The sequence below is a fragment of the Bactrocera latifrons genome, unplaced genomic scaffold (assembly GCF_001853355.1).
Source record: "Bactrocera latifrons isolate USDA-ARS-PBARC rearing strain unplaced genomic scaffold, ASM185335v1 scaffold_20, whole genome shotgun sequence".
In the NCBI taxonomy this organism is placed as follows: domain Eukaryota; kingdom Metazoa; phylum Arthropoda; class Insecta; order Diptera; family Tephritidae; genus Bactrocera; species Bactrocera latifrons.
The window spans coordinates 565,647-593,181 of record NW_017535519.1 but is presented as its reverse complement, the minus strand read 5'-3'; the positions used below and the strand labels follow the sequence as shown (position 1 = coordinate 593,181).

The following is a 27,535-nucleotide window of genomic DNA, read 5'->3' as shown; positions in this document are numbered from 1 at the left end:
TACCCAACAATTTACACGAAAAACAAATATTGAAATAACTATGTGATGTTGCTATTTATTCTAATAAAGTTATGATTTGCTAATTTTAGCATTGATACAATTCTCTCGTTTTTAATTTAAACATATCAAATTATATTAAGATTTATACTCTTGTATTACAGTTTTGTACGTATCACCTAAAACTAAGCGAGATAAATGTACGGTTATACATACATACATATATAAATGATCAGGATGACGGAAAAGTTGAAATCCGGTTGACTGACTGTCTGTCTGTCTGTCCGTCCGTCCGTCCAGACTGTAACTTAAGTAAAAATTGAGATATCTCGATGAAACTTGGTATGTTAATTCCTTAGTACAAAAAAATTCCAAGTACGTAGGTAGGCATAATCGGAGTCACGTCCACAAATCGTTATTATCGGAAAACATATACGGTGCCATAACTTAGACTAAAGTAAAATATAAAACTCTAATTTGGTAGAGAGGATCGCAGTATCAAGGGCACCTGTGGGAGAAATATTTTCACAAAGTAGGCGTGCCCCGATCTCTAAGAAGTTTATTGCACATATCTCCAAAACTACTGAAGTTACAACAACCAAATTTGCGGAATACAAATCCTATAAGAAATTCTACCAACATTGTGAAAACGGATGAAATTGGAAGATAATTCCCCTCACTCTACATGTAACGGTACTGTTAAAAACTACTAAAGGCGCGATAAGCCAATAACAAAATTTGCCCGAGACATTAAATTTTGCCACTGAGATGGTAAAAGATTTATGGGAGCCGGTGTGAGAATTGGACGGCACTGCCCATTTTTCGGTGAAATCCCATATCGCGGGATCCGACCAACCGATTTTGATAAAATTCAGTATATGGAATTCTTATTACATTCCTATAGCACATTGTGAAAATGTACGAAATCGGAGAACAAAAACGCCTACTTCCCATATAGCACAATTTCAAATCCCATTTGATTCGTTCAGTGTACTGGAACACAAATTAAGAAGCAATTAATGTAAAGGGATAAAACTTTGCACGAATCATGTCTTTAGTGTGTCCCACTTTATGAGCAATAATTGTTTAAAACCAATAAAAACTGTTCAAGCACCTACATAAGCAATATTTGGACCCCGTTCCCAATAGTTGACTTTTGATTGAAAATGTCGGTCAATGTGTGGTATATAGTATAACTGAAATTAAGGGATAATAATTTTATAATGATATATCTCTATGTCATATAGCACCCATATACTTAATATAAAGATGTGAGTTATCCCAATGAAAATAAGAGAGCGTATTTTACTCATAACCGTGTATCTTTGTGCTAAAATAGATAAAGTTGAGCGAAAACTTGGCCTAGCGCCTATATAACTAATATCAGGATTTTCGAACATCAGGTTGACTTTACTCTATATAATTGATTTTACACCTAAAAGTATTTTCCCGGTTTTGATCTTTGTTGCAAGAGTATACGAGTAAAATGTTCGGTTGCACCCTTCCTTACTTGTTATTTATTTTTTCTTCACAAAATAATTGTCTATTTGATTTTTATTTTTGCTTACACAATAAGATTCATTTAACTAGTTGAAAAACTTGTTTAGTTATAAAACTTTATTTTATAAAATATATGTAAGTTGTAATTACTACGGAATGAATTAGAAATAATAGGGAATTTTTAATAGATTTCTGTTCTTCGAACTCTTCTCTCACTCTAAGTAAATATTTTTATGATAACTATGTTATCTGATAAAGATCTCTTACTATTTCTATGGAGCACTCGTCTGTGATAAGAAAAGATACACAGTTAAATGGTAAAATGTGATGATACTTACTGCCAAAATCTTACAGATATTACAAATACGAAATTTAAAAAGTTTCTCTAAAGTTAGTAAATTTAAAATTTTCCACTTTATTAGACCATAGATAATTCTGTACATATAAGTTTGGAAGTGTTGCGTATATGCAAAGTTTATAGGAAGAATCAATAATTAAAAAGGAATTTGCTCACATACATATGTATTATCTTATTAGTCAAAATAGTTTGAAATCAAGATTCATTTGATTTTGTTGGCATTTACTTGACAACTATATACGACTATATTTAGTAGCTCATTTCAATAAATAACCCTTTTCAAACAGCGATTTTAAAATTATTTCTTTATTAGCACTCTTTAATTCTGCTCATTTATGTTGCAAAGTGGCCATATCGTCCACAATTTTAGTCGCCATAAATCGCGAGTTGGAGCGCGTTGCAGGCGACGTGCTTGCGCTGCTCGTTCGGCTGCTACCTTCGGGTGAAATGGGTGCGTGGGTCGGCGAGCGGGCTGGTACTAACAAGAACTCATTAAATAAGAAGTCGGCATCCATGGACTGAGTTTTGCTGTGGAAACTACGCGGAATTCGTTTTGGCGGCTCTATGAAACGTTCTTTAACAATCAAAGCACCTGGTCGTGGTGGACCAACACTTTCAGTGCCGACGGCAGCACCATGCGCCGTCACTGTGGTCGTAGCAATAGGTTGTGTTAAAATTGCAATCGGTGTGGCTTTATGCTGCGGCGATCCCGTAGCGGAGGCAGCGGGCGAAGCGCATACCGAACTTTTCAGATTAATGCACGACTGTGTGTGACTGACATCTTCCAGTTCGGAAGCATTGTGCTGCACGCGCTTTAGTGTATTACTTGCAAACGGAAAGTTAGAATTGGAAGTAGACTGCGTGAGTGTCTCAAATTTACGCAGCCGTGCATCCTGCTTTAGCGTGGAGGCCGACGGTATGTTGATGGACGCATGTAGATTGTTGTACTCCTTTTGACGCTCATATTCGCCGCCCTCGAAGAGACTAATCTGCTTCTTGATTTTGGGCGATATTGGATCGGTTGCTTTACGTGCACCACGTCGTAGCGTATTTTCACCACAAAGTGGCAGCGGAGGCAATGATGTCGGTTCGCCAAAGTAATTTGTCTCCGGCGAAGAACTGATAATTTTTGTATCTGGTATTTTAAGCGGTTCGGGAAGTGTATCGAATGTATCTTCGACATCAGGGGGTTCAGCCATCTCAGCATGAGTGGGACAGCAATAGCAGGTCTCCATTTTTGGTTCATCTACAGGAAGCGATGGTGTTGTGGCGGCTGAAAGTGTGGTTTCGTCATCATCTTCAAAGCCCTGTATTTTAAAAGAGTTAGGGTTAAAAAAATACATACAAAAATTTAAAAAATTCAAGAGCTTTATAAAATGTTCTACATATTCAAAATACGATACGAAAATGATTACGTTTATTGACCGGTTTCACTTATTTTCAGACCTTATCTAAAATATCTCCAAGAAAATACGATCGAAAATTATTATATTAGGCATATGGCCGATCGAAATTTTTTTTAATAAGTAAATAACGAATATGAGGTCTCATTCGTTATTTGAATTTTGGACTTGAAAAGGTATTTACCGAGGAAAGGATTTTTATTTGAGCTTTGCATATTGTTAAGCGAAAGCGAAATTTAAAATACTTTTGGTTCTAATTATTTAAAGTAACCGTTACTCTCTCGTCTAAAATATATTATACTTTTTACTCACATCAACTGAAAGAGTCATCGATCCCTTGTTCGCAATCATGCTTATGTCCATGCCAAAGCTGACCGGTGTTAAGCAGGCACTCACATCGCCACGACTACTGCCTGCGCCGAATGTGAATACGCCGTCAGCATCGACTTCCAAGGCATCCGTATTCATAGGAGTATACACCGAAACGGCATTCAGGTCCTCATCGTCGAGTTGTGGAAAGAATTTGGCGAGTTCCTCGGCTACGGGCAGGATGTTAACGCTACTTTTTTGTTTACGTTTTAAGAAATATTTTTGTCTCACATTTTTTACAAAGTGTGCGAATATTCACAGTTGCATAATGATACAACACAATTTTTAAAAATAAAAAATATTGAGATTGCAAAAAAACGGTGAAATACGAAAAAATTTGATTGACATTAGCTTTGACATTCAAACATCAATATATGTACATATGTGTGTACATGTAGTAGAAGCAAAATTGTCATACTGACCCCTCGGCGCTGGTTATACTAATGGACATTTCGCCGCTGGGTGTTTCATGCGAGTATGTGTCCGAAATGGCTGGGGATGAGGGTTCGGTGCTGCTAGCAACGCTCGACTGCTGGCTCCACACTAGCAATGATTTTTTGGTATTTTACCAAATATTAAAGATATTCTGACATTTGAATTTTTTATTTATTTAAATTAATTGAAAACTCATTCGCAAAATGTTCATAAATAAAGAAATCATTCTATAATAGATAAACGTGCTCAACAAAATTACCGACTGCTGGAAAACACTTCAATTACTGGAAATTTTAACCAAAAAATACAAAAGCATAAATCCACAACTATATTTTTTATATTTTATTTATTATAGAATCTGAATAACAGCATTCATAAGGGATAGAAAGTTTTTTAAAGATAGAAACACCGAAATTTGTTAAAAACTCGCACCTTATTCAAAGACTCTCCTCATTTTTTCAATAGCAGCCAGCTGAATGCTGGAATTTATTAATCAGCTGGGTCTGTGTGATTTTTTCCGACAGAGGGGAGGACACAATATAACTTGGGACGCAGTGCAATCTACTTTTTACATTTTAGGGTTCTCTTGTAGGTGTTATTACTTTTAAATCGTAATAATAACATATTTGTTTTTAACTAGAGGAGAGGAGTTCTTAGTAGTTGCTTTCATTTAAAAAATCGTAGTTTTAGAAAATAATAACCTAACAGGTTAAGCTGACGTAGTGTGCCATATATTTTGACAAAATGAAATGAAGTGAAGAAAAATTATAATAAAATAAATAAACATTAAGTTTAATTGGTTTACAAATCGTTAAATTCCGGTTTATTAATTTTAATAATTTTAATCTTCAGTTGCTTCCTTAAATTATCTCTCACTTCAACTTGTAGTTTGTACTCATTACACAATATTCGGTCACCAGTTATAAGAGATTAGCCACAAAGCAATAGAAAACTTTAGGTAGTTATTGCAACTCTTAATTACTTTCATTTAACATTTTCTTCCTAATTATAAAATGTGCTTATCAGAAAAAAAATTTAATTTTCACGTGCTCATTGCATAACAAATTGCAAGCAAAAATAAGTTATAAATTTAAATAGATTACAGTAATTTTGTTTTGCTATAATACAGATTTTCGTGGTTGCATATACTAACAAATACATTCAATTACATACAATATATGTATACAACAATTTATAAATTTAAGGCGGTTACAAATACAAGTTTCTTTTCAATTTTAAATTTACGTTTTTTATGGGGAAGGTGTAATTTATCGATATTTATTATCGTCTTTTAAGATTACCGCAACAAAACAATTGCTTGGATGACATTTAACAGTGATATGAGCTGTACGTAATTTCTGCATTATTGTTTTTGAAAAGAAACTTGTATTTAGTTATAGAAAATTCTTATATTTAAAAACAACGAAAATAAATAGATTAATTTTCAAGGCTGTTTTGTGACATCAAAATAAATTTTTTCTTTTGTGTGCTTTGCGCGTAGCAAAAGTGTATTAAAGGCTCTTAGCAATATCGAAAAATTTAAACGCACTACAGCAGAGAAACATTTCAATTTACAATATAATCGTCCAACTTACTTCCAGCAGTCGGCTGCGCTGTTGCCGTTGCATTTGCCTCAGCCGCGCCAGCAATGTTACATTTGTTGGCGCGTTCGGACGTTGCTGTTGCTGTTACGACTTCTGCTGTTGCCACTTCTGTTGCACCGTGCTCCAGCGGTCTTCGGACATTCCCGGCTAGATTGATTGTTGGATGCATGCAAATTGCATTCTTTAATATCGGCTCACGTACCCTTTCACCCTGTGTGGGGGCTGCCTCTTGGCATGGACACATGCTGTCACCGGATAGATAGCTTGTAGCCGCCTCCAAAGAGCACATAGATTGTAATGCTCCCTGTAAGGTTTGTTGCGGTGTTGATGGATGCTTGGGCGGCGATGATGCTGGCGTTTTGTAGAGTGGCGATGTTGTCATTTTATGTAGAAATTGGTCGAGCTGTTTCAGTGATAGTGCGTTGTGTAAAGTTTCTAGTGGTCGAATTGGTGGTACACCGCCGAAACCTTCAAGTACTACATCCGAAGGTTAAACGGTAAGGTGATTAAGTTATGTGACGATGGCGTAAAAGGATAATTAGGTTAGAAAATGTAGGTAGATATATAAACAAATTTATATAGGTATATAAATTAATAGAGGTAAGATGCTTAATTGTACTCTAACACTAACGGTAGCCAGGAGAGATATTTAACTTAAGAAGTGAAAATGATAAACTTACATAACATAAATGTTCTATTTTTTTTATAACTTTAAAAACAGGTTCTAATGCTGCTGAGGTCTGTAAAAAGCTAGAACGATCTGATAATATTATACCTGGCACCCCTTGAAACAAGGCATTGACTTGAAGCAGTTGATTGCATATACTAGTAGATTCAAAAATGAAACTTTCCTATTTTTCAATGCAAAGAATTTGCGATAAATCGGTGTGCGAAGTGCAACTAACGCAACGGATTGCTGAATTATGCTAGTCTGACGACACTGGTGTCCTTTAAAATTAAATCACGATTGTATATCAATCGTATTCACTATTTTTGGGCGCTTAAAAACAGTCTCAACGGGAAATGAGTTGGCAGAACAACAAGATTAGATCGCCTAGAGGACAGTCTAAATGAACGGTAGCGATAACAAGTGTTCGTAAGTACACACAACCTTTCTTCACTGTGAAGAGCATAACACTCTGCCATGCAAAATCTGCATCTATAATAGGGTATATGAAAAATATTCAAATTACCAAACTATTTATTTTTATCGTTTCGTTGCTGTTAGATAAATTTAATAAATGCTCGCTGAAATGTAATTTAGCGGCAAGAAGAAGTAATCGTCGAGACTAAGGAGTATTTGGAAATAAAATACCAACTGTATTAAAAGTTAACAATATTTACGAAAAGTAAGAAGATCGCTATACCCGGAGTATCGATATTTATATAACATAATCACCACTGCTCCAGCTGCCGAAAAGAAGAAAGTTCTAAGAAGGAGGAGTCGGAGTCAGAAGAAGATGACGATATGCGTTTCGCTATCATCGACTGCTGCGGTAGTTGCACAGGTCAATATCAAAGTCGGGATATTAAAAATTTTTTATTATACATTTGCGGGCATTTTAATGAAAATATAAATTGTAACTTAACTTAGTTGCGTTATTATTCACCTTAAGTTTAACTTAACTTATGAATGTGTGACCACAAGAAATAACTGCTCAAGTCGACTGACTGACTTTATAACAAATGTATTTTTTTCGCTGGATTTACATAGTGACAAAAAAGTACCCGGAAATTGTAAATGAAACGCAAAACATTTAATTATTCATCAATATTTATTTTGTAGATGTAATACACTTATGCAATCGCCGAAACACATTTCATAAGCACTTTTTGGGATGGCCTTCAGCTCATTCGGTGAATTTTGTTTCGACTGAAAACGGATCCCATTTCGTTAATTGATGACTTCTTTGCATGTGAACCTCATAAGCCCCTGTCTCATCGCCAGTTATAATGCTCTTCATAAATGTGGAATTGAAAAGAGTATTTACGGTATCCTTTTTGAAAAAAAAAAAAAATCGGCTTTAACGGGACGAGTCGAGTAAGAATCCAATCCACCAAAATAATTTGAACGAACTTGCCTGACGATTTTCAAGCACCGCATCCTTCACTGTTTTAATATTTTTTCAGTTGAAGCGATTGAAGGTCGTCCATAATGAGCCATGCCTTCAATGATCTCTCGATAGTCCTTGAAGGCTTTGTACCACTTGTAGGCTTCTGTTTTTGATAAAACTGAAAAACCGTAAGCTTTTTCCAACATTCGCAACGATTCCGCGAAATTTGGTTAGAAATACAAAATTTGGGACAAATTCTTCGGTTGATATTTTTATCCATTTTAAAAATCACAACGTATGACAGATTGCGCTCATATTATTCACGTTAAATAAGGACAGTTAAAGTCAAGGACCAACTTAGCAAAAAATATTTAGCATTTTTTGAAATATCATTTACCTAGGCAATTTAATTACAATTTCCAAGTGTTTTTTTTTGTCACAATGCATATTTATGATCTCAAAATGTAAACGCTAATGACAACATAAATATTTTGAGACTTATTAATAAATTATTTAGACAAAGCTAAGGTGTTTCTAAAATTCTATTTAGCTGTTTTTCCTTGTGGCTAAAGGAGTATAAATTCGATAGTGACCGCTTACCTGACGATGAGACCGCACATGGTATCATATCCCTTAGATTGGGTGCTGATGAGCTTCCGCTTATAACTGCCGTGCTAAATAGGCTACTTGAGCTAGTGGCCATCTTCTTGCTAAAACCACCGAATCCCAACATTTTCATATACGACATCTGGCCGGCAATACTGTGTCTTTGACGTCGAGACGATACCGACGATGAGGAGGATACTGGCGTCGCATTGCCATCTGCGGCGGAAGTAGCGGTCGAGGTACAGGTGACAATCACGGACGAGGGCATGGGTGTGGATTGAGACGTAGATATGGACGTGGACGTGGACGCGGACATATTGACATTGGGCGTTGATGTTGTGTTCGTAGTGGTTATGGTTGTTGTGGTAGTGGTATTTGTTGGGTCGTAAGTTGTAGGAATGGTAGGAGTGAGTTTCGAATTGAATTGGTTAGTATCAGGCATTAGTTTTGACAAATCGGTTGAGGATGAACTCAAAGTGACGATCACGTCAGGTATTCGCGCGGTATGTGTATGTGGTGCGTGTTGTTGTTGTCGGTTAAATAGTTTATGTTGGTGTTGGTTTTGTCGGCGTATACGTGAGTTATGATGATAATTGGTGACGCGTTTGTCAGCGTGTGTGTCAGTGTATTTTTGTTGGATTAATGTGTCAAAGTCGCAGGCAGACGTGGATTGAACGGGAGAAGAGAAAGCGGTGTTAGTAGCATGTGTATTATCAAATTCAATGATTGTAGTAAATTTATTTACAAATGGTTGTTGAGCTTGCTGCGTAAACTTGAAGGGATTTTCAACATTTATCATCACCGGCGCCGACTGTACGGTGGGCAAACTGCTCATTGAGACGGTCTTTATGTCAGGCGCGCGCTCAACGTCAGCACACACGCCACTGCACAGCTCGTTGGCGTATTTCTGTTGCGATTTCGCTTGCTGCTGCAGTTGCCGCTCATCGGACTCTTGGCATAATTTTAAGGTGGAAGCGGTCGGCGAATTGGTGGGCGAACCAACGCGCAGTTGATCGACTATCGTCTGTCGTTCCTCCTGCAAACGGAATCTGAACTCGCTGCTGAGTATGGTGGCTGGCGCCGAACAAGACAATTGAAAGTCATCAATGGAGGCCACGCGTGAAGCGGAAATCGGCGAGCTGCCCAAAACGAAGTGCAAAACTTCACCATCGTTGAGCGGACTGATATCAGCCATGCTCTTCGAATGCGAGTGCGGCAAGTTATCGTCGAAAGCACCACCGCCGCTAAGGCAATTGCACGAAAGCGGACGTTCATTCGTGGCTAACGGCGATATTTTCGGTAAATACATTTCGTTAGCTGCATCGGGCTCATCGATGCTTGCTATGGCGCGCATAGTCAATAAGCGCACGTGACGCTTTTGACGCGTCTCGCATGGCGAATTCGATTTATGTTCGTTGCAAGGGGATTCCGGTGTTAGTGGATTGAGTGAGAAATCGATATCGGACAGTGGCAACTCGTTGGTAGACGAATCGATTTTATAGAAAGTCAAGCTATCGGTAACGCGTATGTGAAATGTGCCGCCAGCGTTTGCAGCGAAATTTGGATTGGAGCGTGTGTTGAGTATCTCCTTGAATTCATGCTTGTTATTAGTACTAGTTAGAGGGGGTGTGTGTATAGGCGTAGACGCAGCGATATCTACGCGTTTTTTACACAATTTATTCATGAATCATGTACACAAAGCAATTGTTAAAATGAATTTTGCCGGAAAAGGTGTTAAATAAGCGCACAGAACGAAGGTATAAGTTGTACGAGTATATAATTTCGCATTTGAATTTGTTTGTTACAAGTGACCGGTTCAGACATGGGGAGCGCAGACGCCATGTGGAGTAAAATGACAGATTTAATGAGTAAATGCATTAAAAATTTTTGTCATCCATGTACATTATAATGTAAAATTTATGAGAATCGTCTTAAATATAGATATGTTTAGCTTGGACAAGTCACATTGAGTACGACATTAAGGCGTGGCAGCAAGCAGTTTGAATTCGAACAGAAAATTTTGGCAGTGTTAGGAGTTACATATTATGCACATATGTATAATGTATAAATATACATATACATTGTATACATTGTTATATATGTATATACGAAATTATATATAGTTAAGTGTGTGCTTACATTTTGACTGTTGTTATTGTAGTACATTATAGTAGGCATGCAAAGGGCGTTACATTAGTTAACCGTACAAAAGTTGTGTATGTTTTTGTTGTAAGTAGTATGATGAAATTCAATTTGCAGAGAAACGTGGCAGTTAACACAATCTACTTGCATAAGTACATAAATAAAACATACTCGAAAGCAAAAGTGCCAGGATTTGGAATGGTGAAGTACAATGAAGTTTGCGAGAGTACGTTTTTTGGTTTTCTCAGTTTTTTTGGGAGTAGTAATAGAGAAACTGTATTTTGTTAGCTTTGAGATCATGTTGTTGTAACATGGTGTTTGTCGTATTGTACACTTCTGTATAGGTAATTAAGTCATAAATACATACACTTTAGCCTTTAAACATACATATATAAATAATACGATTAATAAAATTGTGGAATTCCAATGTATTCCAATATTTAGTGTTATGTTTCATAATTTAAGTTTTTCTGCTAACTTCATTTATGTTTTATTTAGGGTATCCTATATATCTCAAATTAATTGTTTTTTGCAAACGGCCCTTATGTTTAAGTTTTTTTTCCTAAAAAAGGAGCAAGCAAGCAAACAAGGAGCAGGTTGTATGTGCATTTAATGGATAACTTTGAAAGCTTATAGGCTTTAAGTCAATATATATTTTTTTAATCGAAAAATAACCTTTTTTGCAAAATGATTTAGCAGTATTTAATTGAAAAATTAAGAGCTTGTTTACATTTGATTATGTTTTAGAGTTGTGAGATAGAGTTTGCCACGAAGTTTGTATCGCCCTGAGGGAAATGTCAAGGACCCTATTCACTCTCGAAATTGGCATGGATTATTGTCCAAGGCAACAGTATAATCTTCGAACAAATTTTACTGATCGAACCACTATATATATATAACATTTATATGGAACTCTTGGTATTTGTAAACGGTATTATAGTTTCGGTGCAACCGAAGTTAATGTGTTTTCTTCCTTTTTACGTTACACAGACTTATTAATTTAATTTCATATTTTTCAACTTTACAAACAATTTTATTTTTATTTGGGTACTATTTTTAATTTATACTACATATTAATTATCATTGGATTGTTTGTTAATCATCCAATAATTATCGACATTTTACCATAGTATCAGTATATCTATCGATTGCTTACTCTCTGAAATGAATTCGTATTCACAATTTGTGCATCATCTAGTGTCACACATAAAATAAATGAAATTTTGTTTAAAGGCTAAAAGTAATTTATGATTCTATTAATTATCAGCACGCATACGGGAAATAAAGAAACACAGTTATGTACAAAGAGTAGGTGTGCACAAAAGAAAACCATACGTACATCAGTAAACATTGCAAATGCTCATGTGCACTTTGAGCTCCAAAATTTATGAAAATCACATATTTGTAAAAAAACAAACCTCAGGAATTATAAGAAGTGTACCTAAATACACAACTGTCAAGAAAACGTTAAAAACCAAGAAACTGAATAACTTATATATTAAGTACACAGAACACAAAAAGAGGTCAAGACATGCATAGCCAAAGCCAAAAGTCAGACGCTGCCAAATGTCAGCAATGACTAGGATGCAACCATCACGGCGTCATTTAACATTTTCTACGACTTCTACCATTGAACATTGTCACTAGCAGGAATCGCACAAAATGCTTTCGTTTTGTACAAAGTGGCTTTCGGTTTGAGTGAAAGCTTATGAACATTTCTCAGCGTCTAGCTTTGTATTCGCTTCTTGCTATGTCGATTATAGAAATATTTATATTTATGACAGCAGTATTCAAAGACGACAGCAAAAGACGACACCGAATTTCAGCCAAATACACGGAAATTCCCAGCCAGATGCTTATACGAAAATTTTGTCATTGTGTTAAAAAGTTTAAACAAATGTATTGAATTGTTTTCATGTTAATAAGAGAGTAATTTAGTTAATTTAAATTTGAATTAAATATGATTAATGCGCTTAAAAGAACATAGTAATAATTAATATAAACATAATAAGCAGGAGGAGTTTGTGTCGCTCTTATGTATAACTTAAATCGCATTTATGTAAAAAAATAAAATAAATAATTAGCAATATACAAATATAAGCTGAGCTTTTGTGAAGTTTCGATTTGTGAAAATTGAAATAATTAAATGTTTTCTTGTCACTAAAAAATATGTATGTTATGTAATGTTTTCACTAAAAGTATATAACTATGATCGAAGTACATATTTCAGGATTTAAATTAAATATCTTATTTCAATGAATATTTTTTACTTTACTATGCAATTGTAAAGAAAACACCAGTTGCCTGACTAAACTAAAATACTATAAAGTTGTCACAGCTTATTTTTGTACCCTGAACATACGGAATATATTATACTAAGTTTGCTACGAAGTTTGCAATACTCAGAAGAAAACGTCGGAGATCCTATGAATTATATATATAAATTATCAACGTGCCAAGCTGAGACAATCTAGTCCGTCTGTCTGTTCATCTACCTGTATATAGGCGAACAAGTCCCACAGTTTATGAGATATCGATCGAAAATTTTGCACAGGTAATTTCTCCCCAAGAAGCTGCTTATTTGCAGGAAACTCCGATATTGGACCACTATAGCGTATAACTGCCATTCAAACAGATCAAACAAAATCAAGTTCTTGTACATATTATATATAGCATATTAAACTACCTAAGACAGCGCTACAATTTCCGAAAAAATTGTTCAGTTGTGACATTATACCATACAAGCTCAAGATATCTTCACGAAATTTGGCATAGACTATCGTAGAAGGCAACGCTATAATCTCCCAACACTTAGTTCATATCGGACCACCATTGCATATACTTGCCATTCAAATTAACCTTTGAAAAATAATAAATATCTTTTAATACCGGCCATGGATAATATTACGGCTTCTTGTTTTTAGTATATTGTTTATAAATGATGAACAAATTTCCGACCATGAAGATATGCTTTTTCATTTAGAAAGAAAAAAAAATACTAATAACTGCAAAAAAGACTACCTAATTTAATATATTCCTTAACATTCGATCGCTACTGTTACTTGTCGAAAAAATTGTAAGTAACATAATAAACCGGCTGCAAAACTGTATATAAAAAATAAATCATATAAAAACTTGTATATGTTATAAGACCAATGGAGCGCCACATAGACCGGCACATGCTATTTGAAGGACGTTAATGGACAAAAATATAATAAAAAGACCTGTGTGTATGAAATCATAATCCGACCATAAAACTTAATGGTGGACAATAGTGTGTTAATTGTTACCAAAAAAGAAACAAATTATTGAAAAGCAAAACAGGAGACGTACTCGAACGCAGCAGCAACAACGTAAAATTCTTTACATAGCAAACAACACATACCTTTTGCACGCTTTTGATCGCGCTGTTCATAGCTACGTGACCGTGGCTCCGCATCAGGACTAATGGGACGTTGGGATTCCAGTGAGTGCTGTTGTGAAGCCAATTCTTCATTCAGACGCTTTGCCAAATGCGCCGCTTCATGTCCGCTTACCGTATGGTGCGCACCGATTGGTATGGGCTTCGATTTTTGATGCTTAGTATGCGGTGGTGAATCTTTATCGTAGCCCTAAGAAGAATTCAATTAAGAGCGCAAATCAATTAAAATGTTGTTTTTTGTTGTTTAAATATATAAAATACACCAATTAAGAATTGCTTACGTCTGATTGGCTTCTCACAGGACTATCCTCCGAGTCGTTTTCCTCCTCTATACGCGGCGGATTTGCATCATCTACCGCAGAAGTGGTTTTGAGAAAAGAATTACTTGAACCCTTTTTGAATAGAATGAAAAAATTTATCTGATAAAACAATATATACATATATATTCTGAGGGCTCTTTACTAACCATTTGCTTAGGATTGCCAGAATCATTGCGCGAGTGTGGGCGAAAGCCTGGACCGGGTGGCAGGTTCTTCTGCACGCAACAATTTACCCCCGGACTGAAATGTAGTTCCACGTGAAAGCGTTCTTCTGATGTGGGATCTTTGGTGGGATCCTCGTAGAGCATTATCACAACCTGTGACATGTAATTCAACTCCGACACCATGGAAATGTAATCCATTGCACGACGCCACTGTTCATCATTTAACACATTCAGCAAACCACCATAACGCAAAACAGTTAACAATGAGTGCACATGACTTTCACTCGTGAAATACAACCGCGTGCGCACGTGACGACCCGGACTGGCGACACCGTGACTATAATGTGGATTTAGCCTATTTACCGACTCATCGCCCACTTCTTCGATGTTTCGCTGCAAGTCGGCTTTGATTTTTTTCAGCAACGGCGTACAGATACCCTGACCAATGGCCAACTTCTCTTGCACAGTTGAACCGTATTCTTGAGGTATAACGATATCTGCTAGGTACTTCGCGTATATGTACAATTCTTCCGCCTGATCGTATTGCAGCGTGTGTTGATTGTGTTGCAAGTCGTATTTGATGCAATCGTAAATGTCGGGTACTTTTGAAATGTCGTATTGTTTGGATTTTGTGCTGAAATCCTTTTCAATTTTCTCCCAACGCCGCGCCATTAAATCCCATGTCTCGCCATGGTACAGTATAGCGTCTTTAGTTTTGGGATCTTCTTTCTTTACGCTTATAATGGTTAATAATTCTTTGATTAGTTTGTGTACGTGATTGCAACATTCTACAGGGTTCTTAACAAAATCCAAGGCTTGATTAATGGAAATACTATTGCACGGATTAATCACCTCACGGTCTTCCATTGTAAATTCGCGGTCTACACGCATCAAATCATGCAAGCGTTGCTTTGCACTGAAATAAATATAGCGGATTAGCAAAGTGAAACTACAAATTTGTAATAATATATGTAGTACGAAAGTAAAATGTGATTTAATAGTGAGAAAAAGCACCAATTAAAAGAATACGAACATTCAAAAGGCACACACATATAATACATAAATTTTGTTCCGTCCATCCGTATGTACATATGTATGTATATACGCGGACTAGTTCCACGGTGTTTGAGATATACTCGTATTATCTGAAATTTTGCACGTGTACTTTTTTGCAAAGAAGCTGCTCATTTGTCAGAACCGTCGACATCGGACAACTACAGTATATAGCTGTCATACAAACTCAACGATAACGAGTAAAAATGTCCTAACTTCGGTTGCAACCGAACATTTGATGCTCTTTCAACTTGCAGGAATACATAGTATATGTATATTCGGCATAAGATTTGTTAGAAAAACCAAAATCATTATACATAGTCATTATACAAAATCAGTCGGATGAATTTTCATAGGGATAACTCAAATATTTGTCGATATATGCGGTACAAAGTCACCCGAAAGTTCGAAAATCTTTATATTAGGTATATAGGGCCCGATTCCAACCATTTTGGATGCACAGAATTACTACTGCAGGAAAAGGATTATGTCTGAATTTCTATTGCATATCTCACACATTGACCGATTTTTCCGAACAAAAGTCAACTATAGGTACTGGGGACCACATATTCGGTAACTAGGATCTTGCAACAGTTTTGGTTGGATTTGAACAATTTTTTGTCATAAGGTTTCACAAACTAAAAACATAATTCGCAAAATTTTATACCTTATATTAATTGCTTCTTGATTTATGTACTGGAAACTGAACAAATCAAGTAGTATTTAAAATTGTGCTATATGAGAAGTAGGTGTTGTTGTAGTCCGATTTCGTCCATTTTCACAATGGGACATGAATTAATAATAATGGGACATATGAAAAGAATGCTACGAACAGCATTTTGTCGAAATCGGTTAATCCCGAGATATGGGATTTCATCAATAGGCGGTCGTAAAATTTAATGTCTCGGGCGTATTTAGTTATTGATTTATGGCGCCTTTACCAGTTTTGAACAGTAACGTTTTATGGGGAGTGAGCGGGGTTTTCATCCGACTTCGTCCATTTTCGCACTATCGGTAGTATGTAGTTCTTGCAATATTCGTGCTTGGCGAATTTGGTAGTTTGAGCGTTAGTAGTTTAGTAGATATACACATTAAACATATTAGGGGGCAGGGCTACGCCCACTTTTTCAAAATTTGGTCTCCACAGGTGCCTTTGTTACAGCGATCCCCTGTGCCAAAGTACAGTTTTATATCTAAATTTAATCCTTAGTTATGGCACTTTATGTGCGTGGCAGTGGTCCGATTACGCCCATCTACGAACTCGAATTTTGTATTAACCACATATACGAAGTTTCATCTATATATCTCAATTTCTACTCAAGTTACAGCTTGCACAGACGAACGGACGGACAGTCAACCGAATTTCAACTTTTCTCGTCATCCTGATCATTTGTATATATATAACCCTATATCTATCTCGATCACTTTTGGGTGATACGTACGAACGTTAGGTGAACAAAACTATAATAATCTGTACCAACTGGTTACAAGAGTATAAAAATCCAGTACTTCTATGAAAAACTTTTAATTTATCTTCACGAAATTTCTCATGGGTTATTATCCGAAGAAAGGCGTTTTATTTTTCTGGTTGGTAGATATAGCTACCATAAAAACTTGTACGGAAAAGCTTTGAATTTGAAGCGATATCTTCTCGAAATTCAACACGGATTATTATTGATGGCAACGATACAATCTCTTAATAAATTTTTCAGATCATACTAATACAGCATATAGCTGTTATACAAACTGACCGATGAAAATCCAGATAAAGGTTATTTAATACTATTTTATGCTATAAGAAATGCATTACAGCTTCGGTTAAATTCTTTTCTTGTTTTATATATATCCGCCCACATACTTACAGATTTTGGTATTTACTCGAGTCACAATCATTATCTAGTAGCCCGTTCGTATTAGCACTCTTCACCATCTGCACCAATATCGGTGTGAGCTCTCCCTCCAACGCCAGCAGACCTTTAGCGAAAGCGGCTGCAGTCATTTGCACACGACCTTCGTCAGAAGCATATATTTTCAAGTCATGGCGAAATGTGGAGTGTAATCTAGAAATGTTATAAACATTTAGTTGTAGTATAAAAAATGGTTGCGAAAAATTGTGTATTACCGCAACAATCCCAAGCCTTGTGTGCCCGAATAGTCCTGTCGACCCTGACCTCCAGGATACATGCAACGGAATATGCGTCCCAATTCTTCCGCTTGTATGCGACCAGCAGGCGTTAACTCACCACCCCATTTTAAGATCAAAACTAATGACGGCTCTTTCGGTGCATCTACTTCAAATCATAAATAATTGTAAAGGATGATAAGAAAATATTAATATTATATTTAAAATATACAAGCAAAAGTGTATCAAGAAAGTAAGTATGTTAAAATTAATTTTGATAAGCAAAAATAAAAAAAATTAATAAAAAGCAAGAAGTCAAAAATATCAAAAAAAGAAAAAAAAAATACAATATGTCAATATAAATTTAGAGATAAAATAGTATTAAGAAAAATATACTGCAGGCGTCCCGCGAGAGATCCACAACAATTAAAAGGGCACCGGAATAAGACAAATTTAAAAGAGAACGATAATATCACAAATTGCAGGAGTTTGCAAACAACATCAAGTGATGTGCACCGGCTACTGAAGATGGAAGTGCCACATGCACAGTATGGAAATTAATTTATAATATGCCACGAAGACATCATTGAATGCGTAATTATCGTATTCAAACAATACGCACCTCCATTAGCGTAAGCACAATGTTAGTTGAGGTCGTTGCAAGTTTATTTGAGGAATGCTGCCAAATTTACAGTTTTTGTTCCGTTAGGTAGACTTGAATATCATGCGATATATATGGCTTCTATAATGTGCTTGAAACGGTTGAGGTGGTTTGAGTATTGAGTGTTGGAAGAAGGCACAATAGACCGAAGATCGCAATCTTACCAAACGAGTCTCAATTTATGCATAATTAAAATATCTACTAGAAACTTTTCACATTTAGTACATACATTGGTAAAATAACATAGATATATGGAAATTCTGGGTGTTTCGAAAATATGCAAGTAAATTTATGGCAAAGCACCAGATATATAGTTTTAGTATTACCGTCATCGGAGCTAGAGCCACGCGGCCGGCCTTTCGGTTGATATTTCATTTGAACTTTACGATTTATGCCAGAGAAGTGTCCGTACCTGATTTTAAAAACGAAAATGGTGCTTAAATACATAAAATACTCATATATATAACACACACATGCTTACATTTCTAGCACATTTTTCAATTGTTCTAATTTGCTCTCCTTCTCTTGTATCTCCGCGTCTGCTGACTTGTTTTGAATTTCAGACAACAGATATCTAGCAATATCTAAAATCTCTTGCAATTGTTTTGGACGCTTCAACTTAACGTGACCATCCTTGTAACCATCATACTTCTCAAATATCTCAAAAAATCTGCAAATACACGGTTAATATATGCTTTACATACTAGAAAATTTAAAATCCAACAAATATTACTTAGGATGTCGCACTTCGAGCTTCATTTTTTGCTTCGGCGTGCGATCGCCGTGTCTTATCACCGCCACTACGCAACGTAATTCCATCATCTTCCCAAAAGTGGTGGGCACAATAGGCGGATCGTCAAGTTGAAAGGGCACTAGCCATGGTATATGTAAGGTTGGTGTGAGCTCACGCAATATCATATTGCCCAGTATTTTAGCACAATCATCGTAATATTTGTTCGAGTTCTTAACGAAGCTGAAACCATTCACGTCACAAACATACGATTTTCCATTGGCGCTGTGTAGTTAAAAATATAACACTAAATACATTAGAAAAAACTAATTTATAAACGACTTATTATACACACCGTAGCAAGTCGAAGCCGCAGACTGTCTGTTTAAAAGCCAAACAAACTTTACGTGAGATGAGCTTCTCAGCATTATTTAATATAACTGGATATCGTATCTCTTTACCCTCGCTGTCACGCTCGACTTTTCCATCAAGTGCTGGGGACTTACGGGCCTCGGCATGTGCATAATCTGGTCCGACTGTGTATACCTTAACGTCCGTGCCTGAAAAGTATACTAAGTTTTAAAAGTAATGCTGGATTCTTAGTCGATCTTGCAGGTGCTATAAAGAGTTTAGAAGACGCCTGAGCTGATGAGCAATGAATAGCAACTGAAACGAATCACTCCAATTTTTTTTAATTAACGAACTGTATATAGTTACAAAAATCATTATTATGTACATACATATATGTCTGATGCATTTGTATAAGAATGAACGGGCGATGATACTAAATGTGACAAAAATTTTGCTATGGGCGAAAACCCGAGTACAACGCAACCCCTCTAGTCATCTAGTTATAAACAGTTTAACTAACGCGACTTAGTTTTATTTCTTTAGTTTTTATTAGCGCAATCATTGTTTCATAACTTTTCAGTTTTTGTAAACTGATGACAGTTAAAGTATTTTCTAAGACCTCTGTTGCACTATTAAAACTTATTTCAAAATAAAACACAAGGAAGGATAATGAATTAACATTTCTTTGTATGGAAAGGTAAAGCTAAATATAATGTTTATAGAAATCCTTCAAGAAAATATCGTCTCTGATTAAAATGAACACATTCGAAATATCTTGGAAATGTAGAAGTGCCAAAAATTATTTATTGAAAACAATTCTGACTAAAATTAAATCTTACATAATTAAATTTGAGGTTAGAAATACAAAATATTGAAATCCAAAGTGATTACAAAACACAATTTTGGCTTCTACATATAGAAGTATATAACACTTAATTTACGTTTATTGAGAAATATTTTAAAAGGTTTTATAATTTAGAGTAGAAAAATTTATATTTAATTAAAATATTAACGGTAATGATGAAGAATACATGCAGCGAAATAGTGCTCTCGTACATGTGTATTTAATCTAGATTAATATTTATAGTCTTATACGATATAAAGAATCGTATGTTTTGCTAAATTTATAGTTGAGGAAATATTTTTATTCGGGTGACTACAATTGGATGTTTAAAAAAAAGTTCGCTTTTTTGAGGTCACCAATTATTCTTACCAGATAACAAAAAAAATTAATTATATACGAGTAGAGATGCATGATGTGCTCATAATCAGTGATTGATATAAAAACAACGGTATTGTTATGATGCAATTACTACATGTGTTGATGTTAAATTTTCTTATATAAGCGTATTTTAAAATAAAGTTAAGCAATCAAACCACTTACGAATGCCCGTGAAGATATACCAAATATAATTTCTCAAAAACCAAATTTAAATGCGTTGCTAAAAATCGCAAAATATAAACAAAATCAATTCAGTAGAAATTTGTATGGTATTCGCAATAAAATCAAATGCGAACGATGGGCTAAACGTATCAGAAGAAAATTAGTGCATTTTTTTGGTTTTTGGCGCAAGGAACATATTTCGTTAGAAAAAAAAGTGTTAAAGGAGTACGAATACATACCATCAGTGGGCATGAAATCTTCATAGATGAATGAACCAGTTTTCCGCACGCGCGATTCTGGTGAGTAAACGCTACTGCGACTGCCAATCTGTAAATATAAGTGTGTATGTAGTATGCTTGCTTTACCCATGTGCACAATTGTCACCACACCTTTCTGAAGAGACGTTGACTGCCACCACCTGCCGATGTGGGATAGTAAATGTAGATATTGTGATCCTCAGCGGAGACTGGCTTCTCCACAAACGGTTTATTGAAAATAATGCCATTCACCTCAACGTGATCCTCAGACTCAATGAGCTCGTGTTCTAATTATGCCAACGAATTTATTTTTTTAACTGCGATTTAGCAAAAAAGTGACTGACTTACGCTTTGGGTCTGGTGAATCACGATCTAAGACCGCATAACGTGGTATTTCAATGCCCTCTTTCTCCAGTATAGCATAGACACGCCGCCGGTCTTGTATATCATATTGCATGTGTAAGTTGTTGAGCACGTAGGGTTTGCGTAGTTGCGCATATTGTATGGCTTTCTCCAGTGGGAAGCCCTTCGAATGAAACGAGATGAGACAATCGCACAACGGCCAATTTTCTACCGATTCCTAAAATGTAACAATTATTATTTAGAAGCATTTTACATTTATTAGAATTAGTTATTTATAGTTAGCAGTTTACAGATTAGCATATACCCACCTTCAAAATGACATCTTCGGAAAATATAAGCATTTTAATGAATTCAAATTCTTGCAAGCGTGTTAAGATCTCTTTCATCGGCTTCGATTGCGTTTTCTTAGCCATGGCGCAAATTCCTACAACCACTTGTTTCCCAGGATTCGAACAGGTGCTGCAATCCGAGTCCATACCGTCATTGCTCTCGCCGTCTCCCTTTTGAAATAAACAATAAATTTTTTTGTATAACATTTGAAATTTGTCTGACTGGTTTTTTATTCGATAGCAACTATCAATGATAGCCAAGTAAAATTGTTAAAAATAAAGTTTAAAATTTTTAAAAATTAAATTTTCAAAATACAATATTATTTTATAACTATTGCCAAGCCCTAAAGCTGAAAATATGTTGCTTGAAATAATTGTTATTTAAATAAACGACATTTCATTGAAATTATTGCAGGCAGCGCCCAAGCCAATGCAGTTTGGAATAAGAGTTTGCAAATTATACTTATTAGAAAAGTCAATAAAAACACATTGGTTTTAAATTAAAAAATATTTATTTGTTTTTGTGATGTTATTTTTTATTATAATTACGTATACATTTAACACATGTCTTCGTCATAATGGATTCCCATTGCCCTACCAAAAGCACGAGCAGAATCGAAGCTGAGTTAATTTTAAAATTTATTTGTAAATTAAAATTTTTATAAAGTAAGCCTTTGTTCTATTATTATATTATAACATAAACTATGTTTGAGATAGGTATTTAAATAACTTAAACTTAGATGCCCCTTCTAAACACTGATAAGGATGATATTGACGTAGAGATACATATTAATAGTGGGGAATTATTTACCTAAAGCGTTTGTTTACCAATTCCATTTTTAAGAATTTATGAGCCTTTCACACAAACCCATAAAGGGAACCAAATTGAAAATTAGTAACATTTTTTTCCAGGTAGATGCATTTTTGTGTATTTGTTTTTTCTTTGGAATATGTTAATCTGGTATCGACATGTTTACTAATGAAGAATTTTAAAATTTCTTTTTAGGCCACACAATGGTTAGAATCATATCAACCAGGAAGCACCATTCTTTTGCCCCACTCTACTGACCTGAAATTCGACGATTATTTGTTTTATTTTTTTTTATATTCTTTAAATGTCTGTAAATATAACAAAAATGTATTGTTAAAATGTTTCTAATTGTTTACCTTAGTTTGAAAAATGCTTAAAATTTAGGCATATGAGTATATACAAGAAAACCGCCATAAGGATGCCCAAATCCGAGACGAGTGTAAATTCGTATTTTGGTAAATGGAAAAATGCGCTCGGGTCGGCTTCAAGCGTTCACTCTGCGGACACCCTAGGGCGTGGAGAGCCTCTTCTAAGATTGTTTGCATTCCAAATATGGATTATTCGAAAAAGTCTTTTTGTAATTCTAATAGAATTTCAACTACTTTTTTTATATATATACTAATAAATAAATAAACAAATATGTACCATTTTTTGTCATTTTCCGCTAGGGACATTATTCTATCTGCGTAAATTGGAATTTCGAAATTTCCTGAACGGAAGCAAGCGAACAGATTCATACAAAAATTTTAAAATAAAGCGAATTTCTTCATTATTTTCACTCATTTTTGAACAGCTGTCCCCAAATTCATTGATTAAAGGAAGCTAAAAATATCACCTTTCCAACACTATATGGTATGACACAATGTGATTGGTAACACTGGATATATACGACTGCAACGATATTTATTGATAAAATACGAAAAGACTTTTTCGAATATGACAATTTTGTATATTTATCAGAGAACGTACATTTATAGAGAAGGTTCATGGTGTGCCGATTGCCAAATGTTCCTCTTTTTGGAGGGGTTGAGTTTTCTATTAGTGGATTTCGCCACAAAAATATTATTAGCGGATTTCACCAATATTTAACATGAGGAGGTCGAAAATAGCAGAATTGAGCATTTTCTTTGTTAAATGAGAAAAGTGATGCTAATTTAAATTTTTACAAATGTACGCTTACAAATTCGCGTTTTTACAATCCGCAAACGACTATGGATATCATTTATAGATATTATGAAAGATATAAGTATGTATTTGATATCAAAGCACATAAGTATATACATAAATATGTGAAATTTGACCCTTTTAATGATGAATTAAATCTGTTGAAATGTATAATAGTCATATTTGTATTATTACCTACATAAATATTTAATTAATATAGGTATGGTAAGTTATATATTTATGTATGAATTTATTTTCTTTGGGCATTAGAAGTTTTATAACCAAGCCGACGCACAGATTCACATATGCATATAATTGCGTGTACATGTAAAAAGATTCTAAAAACCATATGCATAATGTTCACATATTCACATATGTATATATGCAATTTTGTGTGCACGTAAAAAAATTTGAAAGAATCATACGGATAATGTTTGTAAATATATACACCCGACGACAAAGCGTCACAGCATTATGTTGTTGGTAGAAAATCCGATCTGTGCGGTAAAAAATAAACGAACGGCCGCCGATTGTCACCGCTTCTCTTGCCACTGTACAGCTTCGCCCACAAACCAGCGTAAATATGTATGTTGTGTGTGAGCTTGCATACATCTTCTTCTTCTTAATTGGCGTAGACAACGCTTACGGGATTAGAGCCGAGTTAACAACAGCGCGCCAGACGTTTTTTCTTTTCGCTACGTGGCGCCAATTGGATATTCCAAGCGTAGCCAGGTCCTTTTCCACCTTTTCCTTCCAACGCGGTGGAGGTCTTCCACTTCCTCTGCTTCCACCGGCGGGTACAGCGCTGAATACTTTCAGGGGCCGTGTTTAAATAGCTCGGCCGGCAATCCATTGGCCCCCGCCGCTTTGTTGTTCTTCAGGCGGGTAATTGCTATTGGAACTTCTGCTCCATCGCCATCGATTGGGGAATCGGATTCGCCTTCTCTTGGCGTTGTACGTTCACTGCCATTCAGCAGGCTGGAGAAGGGTTCCCTCCATAATTTAAGTATGGGGTTTTTCAAGATCGAAACCTGCAAATTTTTCATTGGGGGTGATTTTTTACGTGGCGGGTCCCAAGCAGAGCTCACAACCCTATGTTTCTGTACCTGTACCATATACCATATTAATATGGTATACCCGCTCTATATACCATATTAATACCCGCACTATATACTATATTAATACCCGCACTATATACCATAATAATACGATATACCCGCTCTATATACCATATTAATATAGTATACCCGCANATACCCGCACTATATACCATAATAATACGATATACCCGCTCTATATACCATATTAATATAGTATACCCGCAATATATACCATATTAATATGGTATACCCGCACTATATACCATTATAATACGCACTATACACAATAATAATATACCAAATATACTATATATATCATATTAATATGGTATACCTGCACTATATACCATAATAACACGGTATACCCGCACCATATACCATATTAATATGGTATACCCGCTCTATATACCATATTAATACCCGCACTGTATACGATATTAATACCCGCACTATATACCATAATAATACGATATACCCGCTCATATTCCATATTAATATAGTATACCCGCACTATATACCATATTAATATGGTATACCCGCTCTATGTACCATAATAATACGGTATACTCGCACCATATACCATATTAATATGGTATACCCGCTCTATAGTATAGAGTATATATATTAGTATAGTATAGTATACCCGCACTATATACATATTAGTATGGTATACCCGCACCTTATTAATATAGTATACCCGTACAATATACCATATTAATATGGTATAGCCGTACTTTATAGAGATAGCAGAACTCTCAATTTCAAATCGGATATTCTTTCGGTGATCGCAAAGGACAAATAGGTTAACACAGTTATCCACAAACTGAGATCGATTTGCTTTGTTAGAATGCTGAATTTGTTCAAGAGGCAAATGTTTTGTTTTTGGTTCATTATCCTTATCCAATTTTGAGGAGATTTACTTGCGAGTGCAGTGTATCATCCCAGTACTCAAACCTATATTGCTGTTGTTACTCATCACATTGTTATCACAATCATAGTAAAACTGGAGTTCTCTTAAAGAATGCTTAGAATATTTTAGCATTAAACGTATTAAAGGCCATAACACTGCTTCTCACCGTATCGTACTCGAATGTGACCTAATGACTAAATTTTGAGTTTTGTATTACAAATAACGTATTTTGTGAACTTGGAACCTAAAAATGAACGTCTAATGTTTTATTAAGGAGTCTAAATTTTATTAATGATGACGTGACATTCGAAAATTAATTCGATGAAATCATATTTTGACAAGTTTTATATGAGTGTAAGCTGTAACTTGAGTAAAAGTTGTTATATCTTAATGAAACGTGGTACAAAAAAAAGTATGAGCGCGTAGATGGATGTAATCGGATAACTGTCGCGCCCACAAAACGCCTTTAAATGAAAACTTATACAGTGTCATATCCAAGTTCTAAATTAAGATCTAAAACCCTAGCACAGGAGATCGCAGTAGCAGCGGCACCTGCGGAAAAAAATTTAAAAAGTGGACGTTGATCAGCCATCTAATAAGTATAGTATACTGAGAAGAACTTCTACCGACACTGTGAAAAGGCATGAAATCGGAAGATGAGACCGCACCCTCCCTATATAACGGTACTGTTAAAAACTACACATAGCATGGAAAACTTTTTTATTAGAATATTTTTCAAGATAAAGCTCCGAATAAATTTTTATATCAGAGCACTATATAACATAACAAACTGCACGATCGAAATCAAGTCTTATATGGAAACATTTTTTGTTGGTCAAGATATTTACATCTTAGTTCTGCTTTCTCCAGACTAGATAAGGCAGCTAAGCAAATGGGTCTGGCAGTGAACGAGGGCAAGACGAAATATCTCCTGTCGTCAAAGAAACAGTCGTCGCACTCGCGACTAGGCTCTCATGTTACTGCTCGGTGGCCACGGCCAATATCCCATTCAATGAAACGATGAGCTGTATGAGATAGTATACGACGACATTGGCTAGGTCATGTCGTACGTATGGTCGAAAATACTCCAACTCAAGAAGTATTCGCCGTAATCTTGGTTTTTAACATAAAGAAATGGGGAAATATTTCAAATTTTTCAGTATTGCCACGGTTTAGCTCCTCAGTGTGTAGATATACAAAAATGTATATATGCATGTGTATCAGCAAAAATATATACATATGTAATATTATACATAAACTATGAATATTACTGAAAACGCCAGAAAATAAATAATGCCATAATCTATATAATTATCTTTCAAACACATATGACACTCTCTCAAGACAAACTAATTATAAGTGCAAACAATTGAAAAATGTTTCAGTAATTTACGTAGTATGTATGTATATACTTATGTATGTATTTGCTATGTATAATACTATATATAAGTATGTATGTCAATAGCGCACATTGTAAAACATAACTGATATAAATTCAATTGTTTGCATTTCTAGTTCAAACTTAATTATTTAGCGGTACGTGAATATATATGTATATGTATGAGCATATTATACATATACTATATATAGTTGTGCTCATAATAATAGCAGTACAAGGCATGCCTGACTTAATATGAATCACTGATATATTTTGGAAGAATTTTTTTAAGCTAAAATTGGGTTTCAGCTAAAAGTAACGGTATAGAAAGTTAGTAGTAATACAGGCTTAAGTAATGCTTGTGTGAAAACTAATATACCTGTATTATTCCGTCTTCAAATAAATTACTACGGTTGAAAAACTACGCCGCAGGAACTTTAGCAAAAAAACAATTTTAAATGAGAAGTATATATACACTTGTGCTCACATAATTAAGCCACTGCATAGCAAAACTACGTTTCTGAAAATAAATTCACCGAATTAGCTTTT

The 27,535-nt window shown here is 35.2% G+C and overlaps 1 protein-coding gene across 13 annotated transcripts in view; it reads right to left on the bottom strand.

Moving 5' to 3' along the window:
- Positions 1-1,883: 1,883 nt before the first annotated feature.
- LOC108968026 (inositol hexakisphosphate and diphosphoinositol-pentakisphosphate kinase) overlaps positions 1,884-27,535 on the bottom strand; it is a 43,153-nt gene continuing 17,501 nt past the window's right edge. For 4 of the 13 annotated variants that reach the window (XM_018931753.1, XM_018931754.1, XM_018931756.1 and 1 more), the window contains 19 exons: positions 21,603-21,794; positions 21,280-21,511; positions 21,064-21,218; positions 20,914-21,001; positions 19,295-19,511; positions 18,943-19,224; positions 18,691-18,879; positions 18,536-18,621; positions 17,549-17,717; positions 17,289-17,486; positions 14,356-15,289; positions 14,171-14,281; positions 13,854-14,079; positions 8,321-9,982; positions 5,658-6,143; positions 4,050-4,170; positions 3,571-3,820; positions 2,165-3,162; positions 1,884-2,123 (listed from right to left, as the gene is read on the bottom strand). In XM_018931753.1, the coding sequence (XP_018787298.1) occupies positions 2,185-3,162; positions 3,571-3,820; positions 4,050-4,170; positions 5,658-6,143; positions 8,321-9,982; positions 13,854-14,079; positions 14,171-14,281; positions 14,356-15,289; positions 17,289-17,486; positions 17,549-17,717; positions 18,536-18,621; positions 18,691-18,879; positions 18,943-19,224; positions 19,295-19,511; positions 20,914-21,001; positions 21,064-21,218; positions 21,280-21,511; positions 21,603-21,794 (6,576 nt within the window). In that variant the 3' untranslated portion in view covers positions 1,884-2,123; positions 2,165-2,184. The remainder of the gene's footprint in view (positions 2,124-2,164; positions 3,163-3,570; positions 3,821-4,049; positions 4,171-5,657; positions 6,144-8,320; positions 9,983-13,853; positions 14,080-14,170; positions 14,282-14,355; positions 15,290-17,288; positions 17,487-17,548; positions 17,718-18,535; positions 18,622-18,690; positions 18,880-18,942; positions 19,225-19,294; positions 19,512-20,913; positions 21,002-21,063; positions 21,219-21,279; positions 21,512-21,602; positions 21,795-27,535) is intronic. The other 9 variants (XM_018931758.1, XM_018931750.1, XM_018931755.1 and 6 more) reach the window with 7 other exon arrangements.